Source organism: Bos indicus x Bos taurus, chromosome 8 (genome assembly GCF_003369695.1).
Source record: "Bos indicus x Bos taurus breed Angus x Brahman F1 hybrid chromosome 8, Bos_hybrid_MaternalHap_v2.0, whole genome shotgun sequence".
Taxonomy (NCBI): domain Eukaryota; kingdom Metazoa; phylum Chordata; class Mammalia; order Artiodactyla; family Bovidae; genus Bos; species Bos indicus x Bos taurus.
The window spans coordinates 63,592,136-63,614,813 of NC_040083.1; the positions used below are offsets into that span (position 1 = coordinate 63,592,136).

Here is a 22,678-nt window from a genome sequence, read left to right on the forward strand (position 1 = left end):
CCGGCACAGTGAGGATATCCCTGGTGCAGGACAAAGGAGGCTCATGTCTGTTTAGTCTTCTTTTGGGGACAGGGAGGCCCTGGGAGGACGCGGCTGGGGATGTGTGGAGGTGACCCTCGTTGTCCTGCTTCCTCTGCAGAACACCTGAAGGAGCGCCTGGCCACTGAGCTGGCGGGGTTGCCCAAGGTCCGCCTGATCCGCGCCAACAAGAGGGAGGGCCTGGTGCGAGCACGGCTGCTAGGGGCCTCCGTGGCCAATGGCGACGTGCTGACCTTTCTGGACTGCCACTGCGAGTGCCATGAGGGGTGGCTGGAGCCACTGCTGCAGAGGTGCGTCTGTGGGTGGCGGGGTCCCCGACAAACTGGCGTGGGAGGTAGGGGTGCTGGGCTCAGCGGCTCCTCGGCCAGAGCCTCTGCCCCTGGCGTGGAGGGGATATGTCCTCCCACGTGGAGAGGATGTCCTGGGGCTGTGGAGGCGGTTAAGTTAGTTAATATATAGCCAGCACTTAGAACATGCCAGTAGACAGGAGGCCCCAGATGAGTGTTTGCTTTTATTACTGTTTATTTTACACATTTATTGTAGAAAACTTAGTATGATCAACCAAGAAAAAAATAGTCACGTAGAATTGTACTCCTAGAGAATATGTTTTGATGTATTTCCTTCAAGCCAGTAACCATTACACCCAGTACCAACAATGCCTAGGGCCCACCTGTGAAACTTTAAGGGACCCCCCAAAAAATTGTGACAATTTCTTTTAAAATCAGAATGGAAAGTGAATATCACAATAATGAATATAGCCTGGGTCGTTTTTATGCCTATAATATAGTCATAAAATATGGGCTTCCCTTGTAGCTCAGTTGGTAAAGAATCTACCTCCAATGCAGGAGACCTGGGTTCGATTCCTGGGTTGGGAAGATCCCCTGGAGAAGGAAATGGCAACCCACTCCAGTATCCTTGCCTGGAGAACCCCATGGACAGAGGAACTTGACAGGCTATAGTCCATGGGGTCGCAAGAGTCGGACATGACTTGGCGACTAAACCACCACCACCACCATAGTCATAAAATATTATTTTTAATATCTAATTTTATGGAGTCACGGAAGCATAAATACAGCCACGTCTTCAACGCCATTTCTCCTGCTGTCCCACAGCCTCTTATGGCTCACGCTTGGCTGACTTTTGTTCTCTTCTCTTCCCTGTTTCCCTCCTTATCCTACCGATTCTGCATCAGGAGCTGGGCTGGCAAGCCCTGAGCTCCTCCAGGTGCAAGAGGAATGTCTAAGGAGGGGCAGGTTCTCTGCTTGGTCCCCACTGTGGGGAGTGGGTAGAGGGCTGGAAGATCAGAGTTTGTGCATTTGGGAAACTACTTTTCCCTGGCCCCCAGTGCTTGGTTGCCAAGGTCTATCTGGAAGAGCTGAGGACCCCCTCGCCTTCCTTCCTGCATGAGACCAGGCTCTGCTCTGACACTTCTGCCATCCTGGACCTTTGATGCCTCATTCTCCTCCCTCAGCTCTAATGGGCTTCAGCAGCAGCAAGGACTCAGGGTTCCTCAGGCTAGTGCTAGAGTCTTGAGATCACTTAAAACATAGTGACAGCTGGGTGCTCCCTCTGCAATCTGGCCTAATGGGTTCACCCTTCCCTCCTGCCTGCACTTTGCCTACAGAGGGCCACCTCTAGTCCTATCTAAAATCATAGGTGGGGGTGCACGCTTTTCCCCTTCAGCTGATGCATAAATGCCATCTGGAATTCCAATCCACTCCAGTCCACCCTTTGGAGAGAGTGAGGTGGCATTCCACATAATCACATCCTTGTTCCATACCTGGAGTCAGAGGGATTCTCCCCTGGTTACCCATTAGAAATAGCTGGGGAACTTTAAAAAGTCCTGGTCCTGTAGCAGACTATTTGGATCTGAATTTCTGGGGTGGTTCCTGGCCTTCTGGATGTTTCAAAAGCTCCCTGGGGAATTGGGTATGCCTCAGAGTTGAGACACTGGACTGTAGACTGTCCCTCAGGTGTGGTCTCAGCCAGGCACAGTAACCCCTTCCCTTTAGGGGCTTTTGAAAGTGGAAGATGTTCTTGGTTGTCACATTAACGAGGTTGTGCTCTTGGCATTATGAGCTGCTGTTGATATCTGGGGCAGAACCATTCTTTGCTGTGTAGGACTGGACTGTGGGATGTTTGGTGTCCCTGGTCCCTGGCTCCCAAGATGCCAGGAAGCTCTACCCAGTAACCGCTGCAACTGGGCCAGCACATTCTCTAACTGTGATTTAGAATCCTTTACTCCAGTACTGGCTCCCTCCAGTTTTCCCTTTCTTGTAGAAATTAGGCTACCCCTGGTTCCAACCTGCTAGATGGAAGTCACAAGTTTATGGTTTATGGGTTTATAGGCAGATTCTAGAGAACTGCCCCCAAAATATAATCCAGAGAAATCTAATGTTCACATATGGTCCAGTCTCAGTTCATGCTTCCTGGTGTGCTGTCAGATGCAAAGAAACACAGTCTGGAAGCCTGCTGAAAGATGGTTGGGCTTGTAAGAATGATTGTGGAGAGAATCACTGAAGCCTGTGCACAGGCTGATGGCTGCAACAAGAAATTATCACGTTTTCCACTATATGTAACATTTAATCATAAAGAAGATTAAAAGAAAAGTATAGCTGTAGTTCCCAGGTTCTCTGCCAGCCTCTTACAAACATTCTGTTGGGGAGTCCACATTAACCCTCCAAGTATGTATTATTGTTTCAGAGGCATCAGGCTCTGAGTGGTTAGATGACAACACTAATGTCACACAGCAAATAAGGGGCAGGATTAAAATTTATTTGCTGTTCCAAAGCAGACCCTTTAGTCTGGGTGCATCTCTGTTCATAAGAAAATAATTATTTCTTGACTTTAAGGTGTTTCATTGGGATTACAGGAAGAAATCGCTTACAGTCTTGAGAAACTGAAAGTCTGCTTTCTGCTTTAAAAGTTAGCTTGGATTTTGACATTGTGAGTTTCATAGAAGGATTCAAGTTTAATCAGAATATCTTTAGATGGAATCAGACTATTGAAGCTATGGAACTTTACATACCAGGGCTAGAATCCTTGTACCTGCCCCTCCTCCACCCAGCACCCCCATGATGTTCACCTGCCGGGGCTGACCTGGCTGCAGACACCTGGAATAAAAGAAGCAGGCCTTTCCACACAGGCGTTCCTCCTTTTAGTGGAAGGCTGAGGAGACTCGATTCTCAGGCTTCCTGGTGGTCCTCCTCCTGCCCGTACATGGTAGAATGTCAGGGTGTTCTGACTGTTTCCAGGATCCATGAAAAGGAGTCAGCGGTGGTGTGCCCTGTGATTGATGTCATTGACTGGAACACCTTCGAGTACCTGGGGAATGCTGGGGAGCCCCAGATCGGCGGTTTTGACTGGCGGCTGGTGTTCACGTGGCACACGGTTCCCGAAAAGGAGAGGATCCGCATGCGGTCCCCCATCGATGTCATCAGGTTGGGGGCTACTTCTTTGAGTGCCTTACCGCATCTGGCCAACTTGTCAGTTAAGGCTCTCGGGAGGGATGGTTAGCCGTTGCCTCTGTTTTCATTTTCCAGAGTATTTGTTTATTTTTGATAAAAATCTTTGCTATATATGTGGATTTATATTGTTATATTTTAATAATTTTGTTAAGTATGTATAACATAAAATTTACCCTTTTAAGCATTTTTAAATGCACAATTCACTAGCGTCACACACATTCACAGTATTGTACAACCATCACCTCTATATATTTCCAGAACTTTTCCATCATCCAGTGTTGTTGTTGTTTAGTCGCTAACTCATGTCTGATGCTTTGTGACCCCTAGACTATAGCCTGCGAGGCTACTTTGTCCATGGGATTTTCCAGGAAAGAATACTGGAGTGGGTTGCCATTTCCTTCTGTAGGGGAATCTTCCCAACCCAGGGGTTGAACCGGGTCTCCTGCTTGGCAGGTGGGTTCTTTACCACTGCACCACCTGGGAAGTCCTGTATGGAAACTCTGTACCCATGAAGCAGTACCTCACTTTCCTCCCCTCGCCCAACCCCTTTTAACTAACCATCTCTGGATTTCCCTATGTTATGTACCTCATATAAATAGAATCACACAATATTTATCCTTTTGTGTCTTGTTTCTTTTCCTTAAGAATTTTCCTGAGCAGTGCCACCCAGCCTGGCTCCTGCCAGCCTCTCAGAACTCGGCCTCTCACTTCCCATCTCTCTCTGTTGTCTGTGCTCCTAGAAGTTCAGGGGTTTCACTCACCCTTAGGCCTGTGGTCATGCTCCTGTCTTCTCAGAGAACCAATCATTCCTCTTCTGGGCTAACTCCCCTTTGTTCTGCAGACCATGCCTCCTCCAAGAAACTCAGCCCTGCCTGCCTCCCTCCCTATCTCATGGCTTCTTCTGTATTTCCACAGGGTCCCAGGTTGACCTTAGTCACCCACAGAGTTCTGTGTTGCCTAGTGAGATGTCCATGAGCTTCCGCAGGGCAGGGGCTATGGGGCAAGGGCTGTGGGGAACATCCAGCTGCTGGCCCATCTTAGCTGCTGGCCTCTCTTAGGCAGAGAGCGTGAACTCGGGATGTGCTTATGTGAGTGAATGGACTCAAGGTTTGTGGTAGAAACCAACTGTGATGATTTTCTGCTGCTTACCTCAAATTATGATTCACATGCCTCTAGATCTCCAACGATGGCTGGTGGGCTGTTTGCTGTGAGTAAGAAATACTTTGAATACCTGGGGTCTTATGATATAGGAATGGAAGTTTGGGGTGGAGAAAACCTCGAATTCTCCTTTCGGGTAAGTACCCTAGTCTTCTGTTTCCACTCGCTCTTAACCTGTTTTTTGTCTCTCTCTGGGAATGATGGCTTTGGTAGGAGAGCCTGGTGGACTTTTCGTCTATATTGGCAGTTTATCCAATAATCCTGAAAGAATACAATGCCACACACATCCTATAAATACTCTTAAAATACACATTTAATAGATTTGGGGCTGCTAAAGTTCTTGGAAGTCACCTAGTTCTTTTACTTTACTGAGGGGAGGGATGGGGGGTGGAAGGGGAAGTGACTGGCCCAAGATTAAAGAGCGCGTGACAGACTCTGCACTTAAACACAGGCGCCTCCTGAGCCCATGTTTTGGAGCCTTAATTTGCTTGGCTTCTTGATAAAGTAGCCTCTTTATTTGGCACATGCGTGCTAAATCACTTCAGTTGTGTTCGACTCTTTTCGACCCCATGAACTGTAGCCCACCAGGCTCCTCTGTCCATGGGATTCTCCCAGCAAGAATACTGGAGTGGGTTGCCATTTCCTTCTCCGTTTATTGGGCACAGTGACTTTCAAACTTTGACATATATAAGATTTGTTAGGGAGACTTGTTAAAAAGGCAGATTCATAGGCATGGTCTCTGGAAAGTCAGATTTGATAGACTTACGGTAGGGACTGGGTGTCTGCATTTTGTAACAAGCCCATACATTGATTCTGCTGTGTGTGATACATAGATGCCCCTTTGGGAAAGCTTTAAGCATTCTGGTAGATTTCCTAGTTAACTGAATCTTGCATTTTAAGTATCAAAACCTTATGTCGATGTTTGTGCTTTTAAATGGAAAATTTTCAAATTGAGGAATATCTTATATGGTCTGCTGCTTTAAAAGAATTAATAAATAAGACTTTGGCCCTCCACTGAGGACTCACGCCTGCCCCCCATTATAAGCACTAGATGGCAACCCACTCCAGTACTCTTACCTGGACAGAGGAGCCTGGTAGGCTATAGTCCATGGGGTCACAAAGAGTTGGACACGACTGAGCGACTTCACTTTCACTTCTCACTTTCATGCATTGGAGAAGGAAATGGCAACCCAGTCCGGTGTTCTTGCCTGGAGAGTCCCAGGAACAGAGGAGTCTGGTGGGCTGTCGTCTATGAAGTCGCACAGAGTCGGACACAACTGATGTGACTTAGCAGTGGCAGCAGCTATCTTTGGTCATATGTCCGTGAAAAGGCTCCAAATGGCTGTGTGCTGAGTTTTGGGGTGTGCTTTTAACAGTCTTTCTGCCTCTTCCCTAGGTGTCAGGCTGCTCTGCCTGCCTCTAGAAGCTCTTCCTTTCCCCCTTCCAAACCTCTCTTCTTACTTGCTGCTTTCCTATCTTCTATGGCTAGGAGACCAGGTAATCAGCATGTGCTTTACCTAATAAGTAAGTGAGTTCCCAGTGAGGTCCACTCTGGGTGCTCCTAGGCGTCAAGTGCATGAGCCTTCGTGCATGGATTTTGGGGTCTGGGTTCCGATGGCTTATTTGTCTTTGCGGCTGCTTTCTTGCTCTTTGACTGCATCCTGGTCCTGAATATTCTGGGGAAGTGGCCACCTGCCTCATGGAGGGTGAGGTCTTGGCAGTGTTCACCATGACCTCTGTGTGCCCAGCCTCCTTACTGTAGGCATTGTGGACCAGCAGCTCACTCCCTGCTCAACCCCATCACCCCGCCTCCTCCCCACTCTGTGCACAGATCTGGCAGTGCGGGGGGACCCTGGAGATACACCCGTGTTCGCACGTTGGCCACGTTTTCCCCAGGCAAGCTCCCTACTCCCGCAATAAGGCCCTGGCCAACAGTGTCCGCGCAGCTGAAGTGTGGATGGATGAATTTAAAGAGCTCTACTACCATCGCAATCCCCAGGCCCGCCTGGTGAGTCCCCCCTGTACACCCACACTCCTTCTGGCCACATCCAAACAAAAGCAGCTGATTCTGGCCTCCTACTGTGGTAGATCTGGTTCCAGAAATAGAGAGGAAATCGGGTGCTCACAACCCAAGAGGAAAACTGTATTCCTTCACTTATAATAAACAACAGACAGTTGATTCTCACTCCTTACCATAATTACGCTCCATACAGTCACCGAACCACAATCACTGAATTTGGAACTGACTACTTAGCCATTGATCACGGGGGAAATACAGGATTAGGTTACTGCAGACCTCTTGCAGGTAGACATTCTTATCAACTGACCAATACATAACTTGGTTTTATGTGTGCTTCTGTTTAAATAATCTATTTAACGTATATTGTTGATTTGTTGCACTGAGCTCACACCCAGGTGAATCTAATCCGACACACCTCTTTTCTCCCTCCAGCACATCACCACCTTCTTGCACTAGGAACACTGGACAGCACTAACCACTCTTGGGGGCCATTTTAAACAGTGAAGTCACCACCACAGTACAGAACAGTCTGAGAACCCTGGTGCTAAGTAGTAAACAGGACACTTGCTTTCAGGACGAGGGCTGAGCTATAACCTCAACTGGGAACACGTGCGTGCTGTGGGACCCTCATGTCTGAGAATGACCATGAAAGTGTGAAGACACCACAAGTATTGATTTTAGTGTTAAAAATAACATTTTATCAGAGAGCCCCACTGCCACTAACAGGCCACCCTCCACACACGCCAGGACAGGGCTCCCACTGACCTATCTTCACATAACTAAGGGTCCACGTGACAAGACAAGAAAGTTGGCTCCAAGGCCTCTTTCCCGGCCACTTGTAAATTTCTTCTTGTGAATCTTTACAGCAGTCCTTCAGAGTAACTTGGAGATTTTCATTTTGTAGATGAGAAAACTGAAGTTCAGAGAGAGTGATTTAAGGAACTTGCCCAAGGGCTCGTAGCAGATGTGGGAAGAACTGGGTCTACTCCAGTGGCACTCTCTCTGCTCTGCGGAGCCCTGTGGACACTCACCTTGACCTCCACTGTGGCCTTTCTCTGCCTCTGGGCTACAGGGTCACTGCTTACTCTGTCTTGCCCAAGGCTGCGGGTTAGAAATATCTGCTCTTCCCTGTCACCCAGTCTAAAACCCACAGATCAATCCCTCTTTCTGAGGGTTCCCAAAGAATAATATGTTAGAAAGAGGGGCACTCATGCACCTTTTGTCTGAATGCCCAGTGGCAGAGTGTTGAAATGGATATTTGGTTGAAGATGAGGTCACAATGACTCTCATTGAAAAATGAACTTCTGGAAAATAAGCAGAAACCTGAAATTTTATTCAGACTTTTTCCTTATTGTTGTCATTTTGTTAAATATTTTAACTTGTCAAATTTTAACCATTTAACGGCATAACACAGGGACAGTCCTATCTCTGCACTCAGCGTTGCTCTCATGGTGGTACATTTGCTGTGCTAAATAGATGCTCGCTTTATTTGATTATTCAAAAATTCGTAATCATTGGTTTTGTCCATAAAACAAGTATTTATCACTGTAGCATTTTGCTCTTACTATTGGAAAAATATATTTAGACTTGAATAGATTGGGCACATAAGAAAGTTTTCATTCATAATTGCCTCTAGAATACTTACCTTTGTTTGGAAGTGAGTGTCCAGGTATCAGTGGTAAAACTATCAGAACACTATGACATACGTGTGCTACTCACATGCCGCTGGTCTGTGACCACAGGGGGCCAGGGATGCCAGTGCAGCCCCTGGATTCAGCTCCTGACCCATCAGCAGGGGCTTTGTGTCCTTCCTTCCTGCACCTGGCCACACCTCCCTGCAGCAAGAGCACCTGGGGATGTCGTTGTTTGAGCAACAGTATCTCCTGCTGGGGTGCTGCCACTATGTCTGAGACTGTTTCTTATCTTCTCTTCCTGTGCAGGCTCTGCACACAATAGGTGCTCAATAAAGGCTTACTGGGTGAATGAAAGGCTTTAGTAGGAAGCACTGTGGGTTGCAGGGGCTCACCGTTTTGTCCTTTTCTCAGGAGCCTTTTGGGGACGTGACAGAGAGGAGACAGCTCCGTGCAAGGCTTGGGTGTAAGGACTTCAAGTGGTTCTTGAATACCGTGTATCCAGAGCTGCACGTGCCCGAGGACAGGCCTGGCTTCTTTGGGATGGTGAGCGAGGTGGGCCTGTGCTGGGCAATGTGCTTCTGCCCTCCAGGAGTGACCTGGTCTCCTGAGTGACCAACCCTGCAAAAGAAACGCCCCTTTGCGGGGACAGCTGACTTCTCTCATAGCGCTCCCCCTTCTCATCCAGTGTCCTTCTTTCTCCCCTTGAGTGTCTGGGCCTCAGGTCCAGAACGTCAGCACTGGAAGCATCTCTCAGTTGGTGAGTACAGCCTCCTGTTTTACAGATGGAAACTGAGGATCAATTGGTGTTTCCAAGTCTTTTTTTTAACTAAGTCCTTATCACATGACTTCAAATCTCAATAACTGGACCAGTTACTAATTCCCGACTCAGGGATCCACAAAAGCCATAGTAAGGAAGAGGAGTCACTTCTGTTATTTCAGAAAACCTAGAAGAAATATTGGTGGGATGAGGTCAACTCAAGTGTCCAGCACCTTTGGCTTTTGCTTGGAACTCCACCAACTTAGGGAGGCCTCCTCTGCTCTGTGGTGTTCATCAGAAGAGCTGGTGTTCCATTCTGCAAGTTTTGATAATTGCAAAGCAGGGTATTTTCAGTTTTCATTATAAAAATGTTCAAACATGCAGAAATGCAGAGAGAGAGAGAGTGATATAATGAATTCTGTCCCTGAGATTCTGTGTTTACCGAGAAGATGTTGCATCTTCTGCTTTCCCTTTCCTCTGCTCCACCCTCCCATTGACAGTGTGACCCTGAATAAAGTTAAAGATTCCTTTGCAGCTCTATTTATTTATAGAATATATTTCACTAAGAAGGTATAGTCAAACACACTATGCTCTAAAGTTACTCAAAATCATTCTTTAAGTCTATCACCAACTTGATAGAGTTAGCTTAATTAATCTAAGTTTTAATCATTAGGGGTTTCTCCCTTTTCTTCTTTAGTTTTTTTTTTTCTTTCTTTCTTTCCAGATTCTTTTGAATCTGGGAACTCATCTGAGGTTGAGGTCCTTTGGTGGTCAAGAGTACCAACTTGGCTTCATAACGTTTGAGTTCTTCTAAACCTAAGATGCCCTGATTATTCACCTATCCTGTTCCCAGGTTCCTTCACAAAGTTAAGGGACCTCAAGAACATGGAGGTCTCTGTTTTATGAGCCAGTGGATTATGGATTCCTTCTTTCTATATGGCTGAGTCTTATTCCCAGAACGAAGCTAGACAAAGGTGGACAAAGGCCAGGGCCAGAGTGGGATTCAGAAGAAGCCAGTGAAGGGTTCTTTGAAAGTGAAAGTGTTAGTCAATTGTGTCCACTCTGCGACATCATGGACTGTAGCCCACTAGGCTCCTCTGTCCATGGGATTCTACAGGCAAGAATACTGGAGTGGGTTGCCATTTCCCTCTGTCCATGGGATTCTGCAGGCAAGAATAATGGAGTGGGTTGCCATTTCCCTCTGTCCGTGGGATTCTGCAGGCAAGAATACTGGAGTGGGTTGCCATTTCCCTCTGTCCATGGGATTCTGCAGGCAAGAATACTGGAGTGGGTTGCCATTTCCCTCTGTCCATGGGATTCTGCAGGCAAGAATACCGGAGTGGGTTGCCATTTCCCTCTCCAGGGGATCTTCCTGACTCAGGGATGGAACCTGGGTCTCCTGCATTGCAGGTGATTCTTTACCAACTGAGCCACCAGGGAAGATTCCTTAAACTCTCCAGAAAGGGATTTGGAAGGTACTTGATGCTAGGAAAAATTGAAGGTGGGAGGAGAAGGGGATGACAGAGGACAAGATGTTTGGATGGCATCACTGACTCAATGGACATGAGTTTGAGTAAACTCCAGGAGTTGGTGATGGACAGGTAGGCCTGGCATGCTGCAGTCCATGAGGTCGCAAAGTGTCAGACACGACTGAGCGACTGAACTGAACTGAGTCTCTTTCTGGAGGCTCCTGGAAGGGAGTGGAAGCATGGAACCTTCCAGGGCTTTTTGCTTTTAGAATAATTAAAGGGATTTAGATCCAAAAGTGCCTTAGAGATGACCTTAGATTAGAGAATATTGAGTGATAGAGCACGGGACTTGGATTCTGAGGTCCTGGATTCAAGACTCAGGTGTCTCCACTTACGTGTTGTATGGCCTGTGTGCAACCCATCGGCTCTCTCTTATACTGTCCTTGTAGTCTACAGTGGTGGACTTCGGATCTGAGAAGTCCAGGTCTCTTAACTGGGGTGTCCTTTGAAGATAATGTAATATCAGGGACTCCTTGGTACACAGGGCTTCCCAGGTGGTTTTAGTGGTAAAGAAACCACCTGCCAGTGCAGGAGATCCAGGAAATGCAGTTCGATCCCTGGGTCGGGAAGTAGGAAATGGCAACCCACTCCGGTATTCTTGCCTGTAAAATTCCATGGGCAGAGGAGACTGGTGGGCCCAGTCCTTAGGGTCACAAGAGTCAGACAGGACTGAGCACACACTTGGTGCATATGTGAGGTGACGACCCAGCTATTGAACTAGTAAAGCAATAAGCCTGCACTAATGAGACATGAAGCAGTGTGAGCTCTCAGGCCATGAAGAGTTCATCTCTCTGCTCCTCAAATTTATCTTCCCAAAATGTGTATGAATCATATGATATCACTGAGATATGGAATCTAAAAAAAATGACATAAATGAACCTATTTACAAAACAGAAATAGAGTCACAGATGTAGAAAACAAACTTACGGTTACAAGTAGGGAGAGCAGGGGAAAGGATAAATTGGGAGATTGGGATTGGCATATACATACAATTGTATATATAAAATAGATAACTAATAAGAACCTACTATATAGCACAGGGAACTCTTCTCAGTCCTCTGCAATGACCTATAAGGGAATAGAAACTAAGAAAGACTGAATATATGTATGACTGATTCACTGTGCTGTGCAGCAGAAACTAACACAACAGTGTAAATTAACTATACTCCAGTGAAAGTTAATTTTAAAAAATGGGGGTTACGATTCCTGCCTATGGTATAGAATGGGAAAGACGTTTAAGACTAGAAATGGAAGGGGCTTTTAGCTCTGAGACCGGTTCTTCGGGCAGCCACTCCTCTCGCTCCATTTACCTGCCTTCACAGCCCTGGGTGGAACCTGTTGTGTATAAACCTGGACCAAATGCCACCTTTATGTTTTGCTTAGCTCCAGAACAAAGGACTGAGAGATTACTGCTTTGACTACAATCCTCCCAATGAGCACGAGATCACAGGACACCAGGTCATTCTGTACCGCTGTCACGGGATGGGTCAGAACCAGGTAGGGGCTGCTGCTTTAACAGCTTGACCTTCCCAGGCTGAAGGACAGTGGACAGTGGGAGGCCCTGTGCTCAAGGGATCATCGGTGTGGGCCTTTAAAGAGGGAGATGAGGGGAAGTCTGTGTGTTTTTAAAACATTAAATATGTGATTTCTTGTTATAAAGGTAATATGTACTCGTAATAGAGCATTTAGGAAATATAAAAAGTAGAAGCAAGTAGTAAATGACAAGACCCAGAATGACCACCATTATAATTAGGATATATTTACTTCCCATCTTTTTTAATGCATAACCTTGGGATTATGTATTTTAAATGGTTGTTGTAATATCTGCATGTTTTATAGTCTGTCGTGTCCATTACTTAATCATACTTTTCATGTGTTGTTAGACATCCTTTGAGAACATCATCCATAACAGCTTCTTGCTAGTCCTTTGTGTGACTGTATTAATTACTGTTGAGGTAACCAATTCCTTCCTCCCTGTTTTTGTAATTATAAATAACCCTGCTGCTAACATCTTTGGTCAGAAAGAAAAAATGAAGGAAAGCAGATCTGCATTTCAGATGACTTATTCAGAATTAAATCTTATATGGAATTATAGGATTTGATATGTAGTGCCACATTGCAAAGCAATTTTTAGGGCAGTTTTCTCAGTCAGGGCCCAGGTGGATATGTCTGGGTTAAATGCTGAACTGCAGCTGGGCAGGGGAGCAAGACCTGGAAGGTCTGAGTACTGGAGTAGGACCCTGGACTGAGAAGCAGGCACACTGCCAGGGCGGGGCCAGGGGGGATGCAGGAGAGAACAAAGCGTTGGTTCTAGACGTTCAAAGACTGCTGTCCTAAGTAAAGTGTAAGATACCGGAGACGAAGGGTGGGCTTTCAGATTTTCCTCTAACCTGGAGTCACTCTGATTCTGTTTGAATATTAGGCCCCATTATGGTCAACAGTAAACTTTCATAATTCAGACCCTACAGCCTTAAATTTTTCAGGTTCTTCAACCCCTTTTAGAACAGCACTCCTCAAAGGTGGTACCATCAGCATCACCTGAGAGCTTAGAAATGCAGATTCCCAGACCCACCCCATCCCTCCCCAACCCACCTCTAGTCTTGACTGGTTTTCAAGGGAGATTCGTTTCAGAAGCACTACTTCATGTGCCTTGGGAACCTGACACCTGTGTCAGAATCTCCTGGAAGCAAGGGGGTGGAGCGGGGCAGATGGGCAGCTGCCTGTCTTGTTAGAAGTGTGAAAGTGCAGCTTCTTCGGCCCCATCTCAGACGGAGGGAACCCTCATTTCCTCTTTGGGACCAGGAGCCTGAATCGGCATTTTCCCTAGGCACCTAGGGTAAGAAAACCATTGCTCTGAAGAGCAAGTCCTCCCATTAGCCGTCCTTTGTCTGCTGTGTACAGCACTTTGTGGTCTCCAAGGCATGGTTGCATCCATTTCATTTCGGGGGAAGGAGGAGGAAAGGACTGAAGAAAAGGAGGGGAAGTGGCTGGTCAAGTGCACAGAAAGCCCTCAAGGGCTGGAACCAGTCTATATTCTTTCCTGCCATTTTGCACGAGCCTGGGGTTAGGCACAGCAGGTGCGGGGTGACCCGGGCCATCCCCCACCTCATGCTCTTGCAAACGAGAAGGGCCCCTCCATTCACATTGGCTACACACCTCTCCAGAGGTGTACAGGCTGCTCCAGGGACACAGGCTGGTGTGAGGACCCCAGCACCCATGCCCCGGTAACCCCAGGTTCTCCTTCCTCTCTCTAAAGATTGCCCTCTTTGCACATCAGAGGCTGACTGGTGCATGTTGGCTACTCCATTTCTAGTTTTTCGAATACACATCCCAGAATGAAATACGCTACAACACCCACCAGCCAGAAGGCTGCGTGGCAGTGGTGGAAGGAACAGACGTCCTCATCATGCATCTGTGTGAGAACACCACCCCAGAGGACCAGAAGTTCATCCTTCAGGAGGTAGGCGACCCATCTCACGCCTTCCTTCTGTGGCGCCCCATCCCATGGACTGCAGAGGGGGTTGTGGAGGTAAAGTGAGTCCCTAGTAAGTCTCAGGGATGCGGCCCCTACAGGAGGCCAGGCACTTCACAGTGAACCCGAGGGGTCCCATGGCATCCAGCACCAGTAGCAATTCCCTTCTTTGCTCCCTGTCCGCTCCCTGTCAGTTTTCCTGTCCCCCTTCCACCTTGAGCTGTGGCTGACTGGAATAGGAAGGGGCGCTGTCCCCAGCGCAGTTGGAGATTACTTGGGGTTCAGGGGTTCAGATGAATGAAACAGGCCATCAAGTGTAAGGACATGAGATTAGACCCAAGTTTAAGCCACTCCTGTTGTCTAAGGCTCATCTTTCCCAGCTCTAAAGTGGGGATAATAATCGAAGCCTTATCTACCTCTAGTGAAGAATAGATGTGCAGCCAGAAAGAGTCCTTGGAAGCTGTAAAGCTCTACGTTGTTAACTTGTGGTGCAATAACCAAGAAAACCTCTCTGATGGAGTTGGTTCTCCGTCAGAAGAGTCACTGCTGACTTGGAACTGGGTGTCATTTCAAGTCTGAGAGGCACTGCCTCTTGCACATTTGTAAGAAGCTCACGGTGGGACTCATCCATCAGTCATATCTAGTGACTCACTAAAAAGCACTTGAGGACATAAATCTGAAGAAAATAATTCAAAAGAGACAATTAGGTCACTTTTATCTCCATGAAGAGCTTTCATTCCCAGCCTGGCCCCAGGGATGGAAAGATCCATCTGTACTACTTATAAATGAATTAATTCTAAGTATAATTAGAAGTCAGAATATATTTTATTGTAGAAAGTGTTAAGATCAGCAATGAAATTCTCAGGTTTCCTGGAAAAGCCAGGCACTGTAGTGCTATGTGATACAAAAAATAATAGGGAAAATATTTCTGTAAACCCCAAAAGTTTTGCCCTTCCCTTCTTTCTTCCAATGGGAAGCCATTGTAAGACCTCAAAGAAGAGTAATGCAAGGTAGAAATCACAAAATTGGTTTGAAATGCCATTAAAATTTTATCTTAAAAATCTTAAATTTCAGTGAACATTTAAGCAAGTTTCTTTAGAGGGGTGTCAGGAAGGATGCTTTATTTGTTTACTTTCACATTATTCTGAAGGCAACTTGTGAACACTTTTAAGGGCTTTCCAGATTAATATTGAGCTTACAACAGAGAGAGATAGAGGGAAAGATTAACTCCAGAAACTGGGGAGAGACTTGGAAAGTGAGCTCAGCAACAGTTGGGGAAAAGAAGAGATGGAGAGGACTTAGAGAGGGCCATTGTCCTTTGGGGTTTGGACATTGGCATCGTTTGCGGGCCCTGTTTCCTCTCTGGTGACCTGTTTCCTCACCCAGCTGGTCTGTGGCTGAGCTGGGACTAAAGCCAAGTTCCCTCATTCTCCACTTAAATACAGGAGAAAGAGGCCTCCAGAGACCTAAGAGAAGTGGAAGAGATTAATAAAGGACCTTTGGACCTGGTTACTCTGAAGGAAAAGAACATCAGTAGGGGTGAGATAGGGTCCTGATCCAGGTGGCACAGCGATAAAGAATCCACCTGTCAATTCAGGAGATGCAAGAGACACAGATTCAGTCTCTGGGTTGGGAAGATCCCCTGGAGTAGGAGATGGCAACGCACTCCAGTATTTTGGCCTGGGAAATCCCCTAGACAGAGGAGCCTGGTGGGCTACAGTCCACAGGGTCGCAAAGAATTAAGAGGGGAGATATAGGGTCTGACTGATCCCAGAACAGCCAGCAGGTGGCACTATCGGCCCTGATGGTAGAGTCGAGGACCCCCTGAAGAGCTCCCAGGACAGGCAAGCGTGACACAAGCCTCCACGCACCTCTCCTGTATGCACAGACGGTCGTGGGCTGCCTTCATACCTGCAGACACTTACTGCTCAATGAGTATTCCTGAAATGATAAAAATCACCCTGAGCACTTAACACATTTTAAGGAAAAGGTACTTTCTCAGGAATTGCTTGTAATTCTCTTGAACGCACAATGTCTATTATCTTTTGTAGGATGGTTCTCTATTTCATGTACCGTCCAAGAAATGTGTTCAGGCTGAGAGGAAGGACTTGAGTGACAGTTTCGTACCACTCTTACGAGACTGTACCAACTCGGATCATCAGAAATGGTTCTTCAGGGAACACATTGTGTGAAGTGTCACCGTACGACGGAGCCCGTCAGTGGATGGGGGAAGCCCTGGACTGTATTTAACAGACACTTAGCTAAGCACAGAGACAGACCCACCAAACACTTGGCTGCTCTTCTTTTTATAAGGAAATCATTTTGTGATTTGTGAAAGGAATGTTGTCTTTAGTAAAAATGTGAATAACAATTCGTATTGATTTTGAAAACAGAATTGTTCCCAAATACCCTGTTTTCAAAGGGTAGTCACAAAATGTTAACTCTTGGTATTTAAAGAATTAAAAACTTTAACTATTTTTCTATCAGGATGTATTTTCTACTGTCATGTCTTTTTATTCCCCATAGCAAAAAGGTAAATATTTTATTTTCATATTTGAAAGGATCCCCAGATATGAAGACGTCTGCTTGGAGAATAGACTCATGTAATGGAGTTTGCATAAACTGACAATACCTTAAACTTTGGGTTAGATTTTTCTCAGTATAGGTGTGTGGACACTGGGAACATATTGATTCCTTCAGGTCCTGGAGATAATCTACATTTATTTAACTAAGAATGCTCCTTGGTTATGTGTTGCTGCCATAGTCAAAACTGCTGTTAAAGTTTATGTTAGCCAAAGAGGACTAACCAAAGCTGAAATTTCAAGGGAACAGTTTGACATAGGGGGCTAATACAATCTTCTACCCCACAGAGTGGGCTTCTGACAATGCCTAACTGCTGTATGGATGGCTCCTTTTAGCAGCCACCAGGATGACTTTAAAACATGTTTATATCATTTTTAATTTTTATCACACATTAGTGTCAGGGAGAAATTTAATGCTCTTGGTGAAATTCAGTTTTCAAATTTGTTCATTATTAATAATTGGTCATTGAAATCCATATTGGATTTTGTGCTGCAGCAACTGTTACAGTTTCTCTTCATAATTATGATTTGTGAACAGTTCCAGATCTATTGATATTCTGAGATCTTGTCATCCTGATGAAGTCAAGAGGAGTGATTTTTTTTTTTTTTAAAAGCAAGAGCATTGCTAATCTTTGGTTTTGCAGTCTGGCAGATGTGAGAGATGAAGACACATGTCTTCAACTGATGAAAAAGCATCAACTTTCAACTTTTGTCTCAGGCTCTTTTCTACATGTTTCCCTCCGAGAGATCCAGTTTAACAGTTAACCAGGAACAAATCCCAGTTGACCTGGCTTGGAGCAATCTGATGCCTCTTAAACCCCTCTGAACTTCACTTCATCTGTGAAATGAGAAGAATGAAAGCAAGCTCGTGGAGTAGTTGCAAGGACTAAATAGCATAGAACAGGATAGGACTTAGCTTAGTCCCTGGCATGCAGTACGAGTTCATTACATTTTCACTTTCACAAATGCACTTTATAAAATGTGAAGCACAATAAATATCAATAGGCATTTATCAAAAAATAAGTATTAAATAATTCAGTTATTTTATCTTTACAGGATTAAATATAGCAGGCAGGAATACAGTATGAACTCCTTCCAGCACAGCTCAGTTCTCCTGTAAATGTAATATGCAATGGAACCAAAGCTTCCCTCCTGCATTGGGGTAACTTACAAAACAGGGGAGATGCCCTCTCAGCCTGTAATGGAGGTGAGAAGTCTTGCCCTGCACCCTCTCCCCCACTTCCTGCAGTGTCAGTCCGAGCTCTGCTGAAGGGGCGTCAGCCCCTCCCAAGGTATAGGAAGACAGTTCAGGCAGACAGAAGGTGAATGCCAGTCAAACTTATCATGAGTGCTGGGAGGCTACACAAGTATTTTTGTGTGTGTTCACTGGGCACTGATGGTAATTAGCTTTGCTTGAAAGTCATCCCTCTTACTCTTGCCAGCAGCTTCTACTTGGTAATTTTTAGGGTGGAAGAACTAATGAAAATATTCAGGGTGTCAAGAAAACTACTTTCACAGACTGGAAGACAGTTTTCAATATTTTTAGGATAGTTGCCTTGTCTAATGGATGAGGAGTCAGCTTGGGCAGGTCTCCGCCTGCCCCACTGGAAGGTGTGGCTTGGCCTCTGGTCCTGGTGTGTGCAGTCAGGATTCTGGGGGCAGCCGCAGTGGGGTAGGTGGTTTCACCTGCCAGCGCTCGTTTCCTCATTTGCATAATAGGGAGAGCAATGTCCTCTGTTAAGTTCTCAGTTATATTTTTAAGTTACATTTTTAGTGGTTGCCCTAAGGGATTACATTATGCTTCCTGGATTTATTGCAGTCTTCTTCACTCTTAATATTGTGTTAATTCCCATAAAACTTAGCAAATTTGTAGCAGTATAGCTCCTATTTCCTCCCTTGTGCTATTATGGACATATATGTTATAAACTCAGTAACAGAGTGGTTTGCCTATTGTTTTAGTAAGGCATAAAAAGAAAAAATATATATGTACAAAATACACAGTCTTTTATGTTTACCCACATAATGTGCCATACTCCATGCTCTTCATTTTTTCCTATAAATCTGAGTAACCTTCTGGTATAATTTTCTTTCACTATAAGGCCTCTCTTTGGTATTTCATCTAGGATAGATATGTTAGCAATAAATTCTGTGTTTTTGTTTATTTGGGAATGATTTTAATCAGAATAAAATAGTTTGAAATAAATAAAATAAATAAAATAGTTGAAAGATAGTTTACTTGGATATAGAATGCTAGCCGACAGGTTTTTTTCTTTCAGCACTATGAATCTGGGATTACACCACTATAATGTCACCACTGTTTTGGATGAGAGATCATCCATTAATCATTTATGTGATGAGTGATTTTTCTCTTGCTGCTTTTAAGATTTTCTCTTTGTCTTTCAGCAGTTTAAGATATTTCTAAATGTGGTTTGTATTTATTGTACTTAGAGTTCGTTGAGCTTGGAACGTAATTTAATGTTTTGAAAAATAAATTTGGGAAGTTTTTAGCCATTATTTCTTCAAACATTTTTTCTGCCCGTCTGTTCTTCAAATTGGGTAATTTCTGTCTTTAAATTCATTGATTTCTTCTGCCAACTCAAAACTGCTCTTGAGCTTATGTAGTTATTTTATTTCAATTATTTTTCAAATCTGAATATCCATTTGGTTCTTTTTGGTAGTGTCTGTTACTGTGCTGAGATTTCCTAAATATTGACTTATTGTCAGCATGTTTTCCTTTAGTTCTTTGATTTTAGTTTTTTTAATTATTTGAATATACTTTTAATAGTTGCTTTGACGCCTTTGTAACTTAGCAACTTAAAACATTAAATGTGTTACCGTACAGTTTTAACAATTCATGTTGTCCCCAATAATTCACATCCCTTCTACATGCAAAATACATTCATTCCCTCCCAAGATTTCCAGGAGTCTCATCTTATCACAATATGAGTTCAAAGTCCATCTTTCTATCGTCTAAATCTCATCAGAAAAAAGTCTAAAGTCTAAATCAGGTTCAGGTCCTGGTGTGGCTCCTGGGTATCATTTCAGCGTGTGCAGCTGCTGTGACACAATTGCTCTCCATCTGTGGACGTGTTACACTGAAGAGGCCATTTATCCACCCCAACACTCCCAACATACAGTGGTGGGAAGGAATAGGATAATGTTTATAGATACTCTGGCTCAAAAAAGAGGAAATGAAAGTCAAAAGGAAACACAGGTCCATAATGGTTTTGAAATCAGGTAAGTGTTCGACTTTTCTTGATTCAGTTTCAAGACCTGGGACTAATCCTTGGGGGCTCTTGGCTCTTTCTTCTGGGGATGTGGTTCCATCTTCTTGTCATTCTTCTATTTTATGACAAGTAACACATCTGCAGTGGAGTAGTTTTCTGAGCCTGTTTCTTGCCAGTAGAATTTTGGGTGTCCAGCCGTCTCTTTCTGTTTTCTTCTTTTTCTCTGTTCCTTTTGGTCCAAGCTGGCAGTATTTCTGCTGAGATAATCCCCAAGAACTTGGTGAGCCTTGCATGGATTCACTGCTTTTCACTCCACTTGACAGAAGCCACATCCACAAATCGTTTCAAATAAATCCCCTTTTTCTCTTGGCCTCTTATTTAGATGGCTGAGCGAAAATGACCTTAAGCTTCCTGGATGCCCCCGGTTTAGTCAAGAAGATCCGTGACGTGCACACACTCTTAATCTCTTAAAAAGATCCTTTGTGTGACTGTGACCTTTTGATCTCTCTGAGGTCTTAACGGAAGATTATACAGTCACGTACTCAGCCTTATCTCTGTGCCACATTTTCAGCAGCCATTCTGACTTTTAGCATCTTTTGCCAACTGGAGAAGCTGAAAATTTTCCTAAATAATTCAGTCCTGCTTAATTTTTGTGTTATGACTTCCCCCCTCTCTCTCTCCTCTTGCACTTTATTGTAAGCAGCAGGAAGAAACCAGGCAGCATCTTCAGCGCTTCTTGGAGATCTCCTTAGCAACAGAACTAGGTTCCCTTAGCTATCTAATCAGGTTCGTCTCTTAAAAATTCTTCATAACTGCCAGAGACAATCTGCTAAACTTTCTGCCACTATGTAATAAGGCTCTTTCCCCACTTTCTAATAACATGTTTCTCTCTTCCTTCATAACCTTCAGCAACAATGTCCTCAACATTTATATTTCTACTAACAGTCTGATCAAGGAAATTTAAGCTTTCTGTATCCTGTCCTGCAGAATTCCTCCAGCTTCCTCCTACTGCCCCATTCTAAAGCTGCTCCTACATTTTAGGTGTTTGTTATAGCACATCTCACTTCCAGGTACCAAAATCTGTGTTAGTTTTCTATTGCTGTGTAATGGATTGCCACAAGCAGAGTGGCTTAAAACAGCATAATTTATTGTCTCCCAGTTCCTGTAGGTTATAGTCTGGGCATGGCTTAGCTAAATTCTCTGCTCTGGGTCTCACTGGATGAAATCAAAAGTGTTGACCAGGCTGCTGTCTCAGCCGGGACTTGGGCTCTTCTTCCAAACACAGTTTATTGGCACAATTCATGTCCTCGAGGTTGTAGGACTGAGAACCTCAGCTTCTAGAGGTCACCTGCTGAGAGATTGTCCTGCTGGCTTTGAAGAAATCAGCTGTCGTGTCATGATGGGCCATGTGGTTAGGACCTGAGATGGCCTCTGGGAGCTCAGAATGGTTGAGTTTTGAATTTTGAATTTCTGGAAGCAGAGACTCATCAGTATGATTATTCCATTAATAACAATGTAGACTGCGCAAGTGCATTTGAAACTCTGGTTCAGGGATGCCCATATCAGATGCCTACTTAACATTCCAGAAGGTTCGTTTTTGAAAACTTATAAAAATTCCCAAGAACCTAAACCTTCATTGCATGATAGTCTTCTTAAGTGTCAGTTGGGAAGGATTTGTTTCATTATATGGGTCAATTCTGAATGTATATTAAAGTTAAATCCCTGTCCTGACTAGCTTCCCTTTTCTCCTCCTATTAAAGCAGTGCTTTTCAAAATTTCATGTTTCTGGGAATCCCTTGGCATCTTGTCAAAAGGTAGATTCAGATTCACTAGGTCTGGGACGGACCTTGAGACTCTGCATTTCTCACAAGCACCCAGATGATGCCAGTGCTGTTGGTCTGTGGATCAGATTTTGAGTAGCGGGTTATTCAAGAGAGAATAAGGTCCTGGGTGGCTGGTCACTGGTGTCTGTTCTCACACGCACACTAGGTGGGGGTGTCAGCTCAGGAAATACAATGCCTTAGCTGTGGACATGTCTGTTGGTCTAAAAAAATCCTCCTGTCTCGGGTCCATGGGATGCAGACCTGGATGGCACCCAGAGATCATTCTGTACCCATTGTAGCTGATGGAGTGGGGAACGAGGCCCATGAGGGAAGGGCTTTGTATGAGATCACATAGCAAGTTAGGGACAGCATTTTGTCAGTACTTTTCATTCTATATAGTAATCAGTGTTCTAAATTTGGGCTGGGTGTGTTTTTCTTAAAGTGTTAAATTGGTACTCTTAAAAATCGTATCTTCAAATATTGGCTTTGCTAAATTAAATTATAAAAGAAAGTTAGTTTCCTATCTCAATAAAAAGTTAGACTTTGCTGCGTGGTTTCTTGTATCATAGCCACAATGTTTATTTAGCAAGTAGAGTTGGAAATGTTAGCCTCTTACAGTCTCCTAATATTTGTGAGAGTTAATGCACCACACATCAAATTTCTCACTTATATATAACTGCAGAGTTTCGTTTTCAAGAGTTTTATTTTGTTCATTCCTGTAAAGTCAACCAAATGAGGATTGCTGTCTCCTTTTCATCATCATTAGCTGCTGCTGAAAATAATACCATGAGTTGGGCGCTCTTCTAAACACTTAATGAAATGAGCTAATTTAATGCTGAAAACACCCAGTGAGGTAGGTATTGGTCCTCCCCTTCACTCTTCCCAGCACCGCCCCCCCAATTTAAAAGTGAGGACACAGGCTCAGAGAGTGTGGGAAACTTGTCTATGGTCACACAGCTAATCAGTGGCA

General features: G+C 44.7%; 1 protein-coding gene across 3 annotated transcripts in view; it reads left to right on the forward strand.

Moving 5' to 3' along the window:
* GALNT12 (polypeptide N-acetylgalactosaminyltransferase 12) overlaps positions 1-19,172 on the forward strand; it is a 34,714-nt gene extending 15,542 nt beyond the window's left edge. Inside the window, exons 3-10 of one of the 3 annotated variants that reach the window (XM_027549745.1) lie at positions 140-329; positions 3,294-3,479; positions 4,683-4,800; positions 6,496-6,672; positions 8,730-8,861; positions 11,988-12,101; positions 13,918-14,064; positions 16,128-19,172. In XM_027549745.1, the coding sequence (XP_027405546.1) occupies positions 140-329; positions 3,294-3,479; positions 4,683-4,800; positions 6,496-6,672; positions 8,730-8,861; positions 11,988-12,101; positions 13,918-14,064; positions 16,128-16,268 (1,205 nt within the window). In that variant the 3' untranslated portion in view covers positions 16,269-19,172. Of the gene's footprint in view, positions 1-139; positions 330-3,293; positions 3,480-4,682; positions 4,801-6,495; positions 6,673-8,729; positions 8,862-11,987; positions 12,102-13,860; positions 14,065-16,127 lie in introns of those variants that run through there. The other 2 variants (XM_027549747.1, XM_027549746.1) reach the window with 2 other exon arrangements.
* Positions 19,173-22,678: the final 3,506 nt, after the last annotated feature.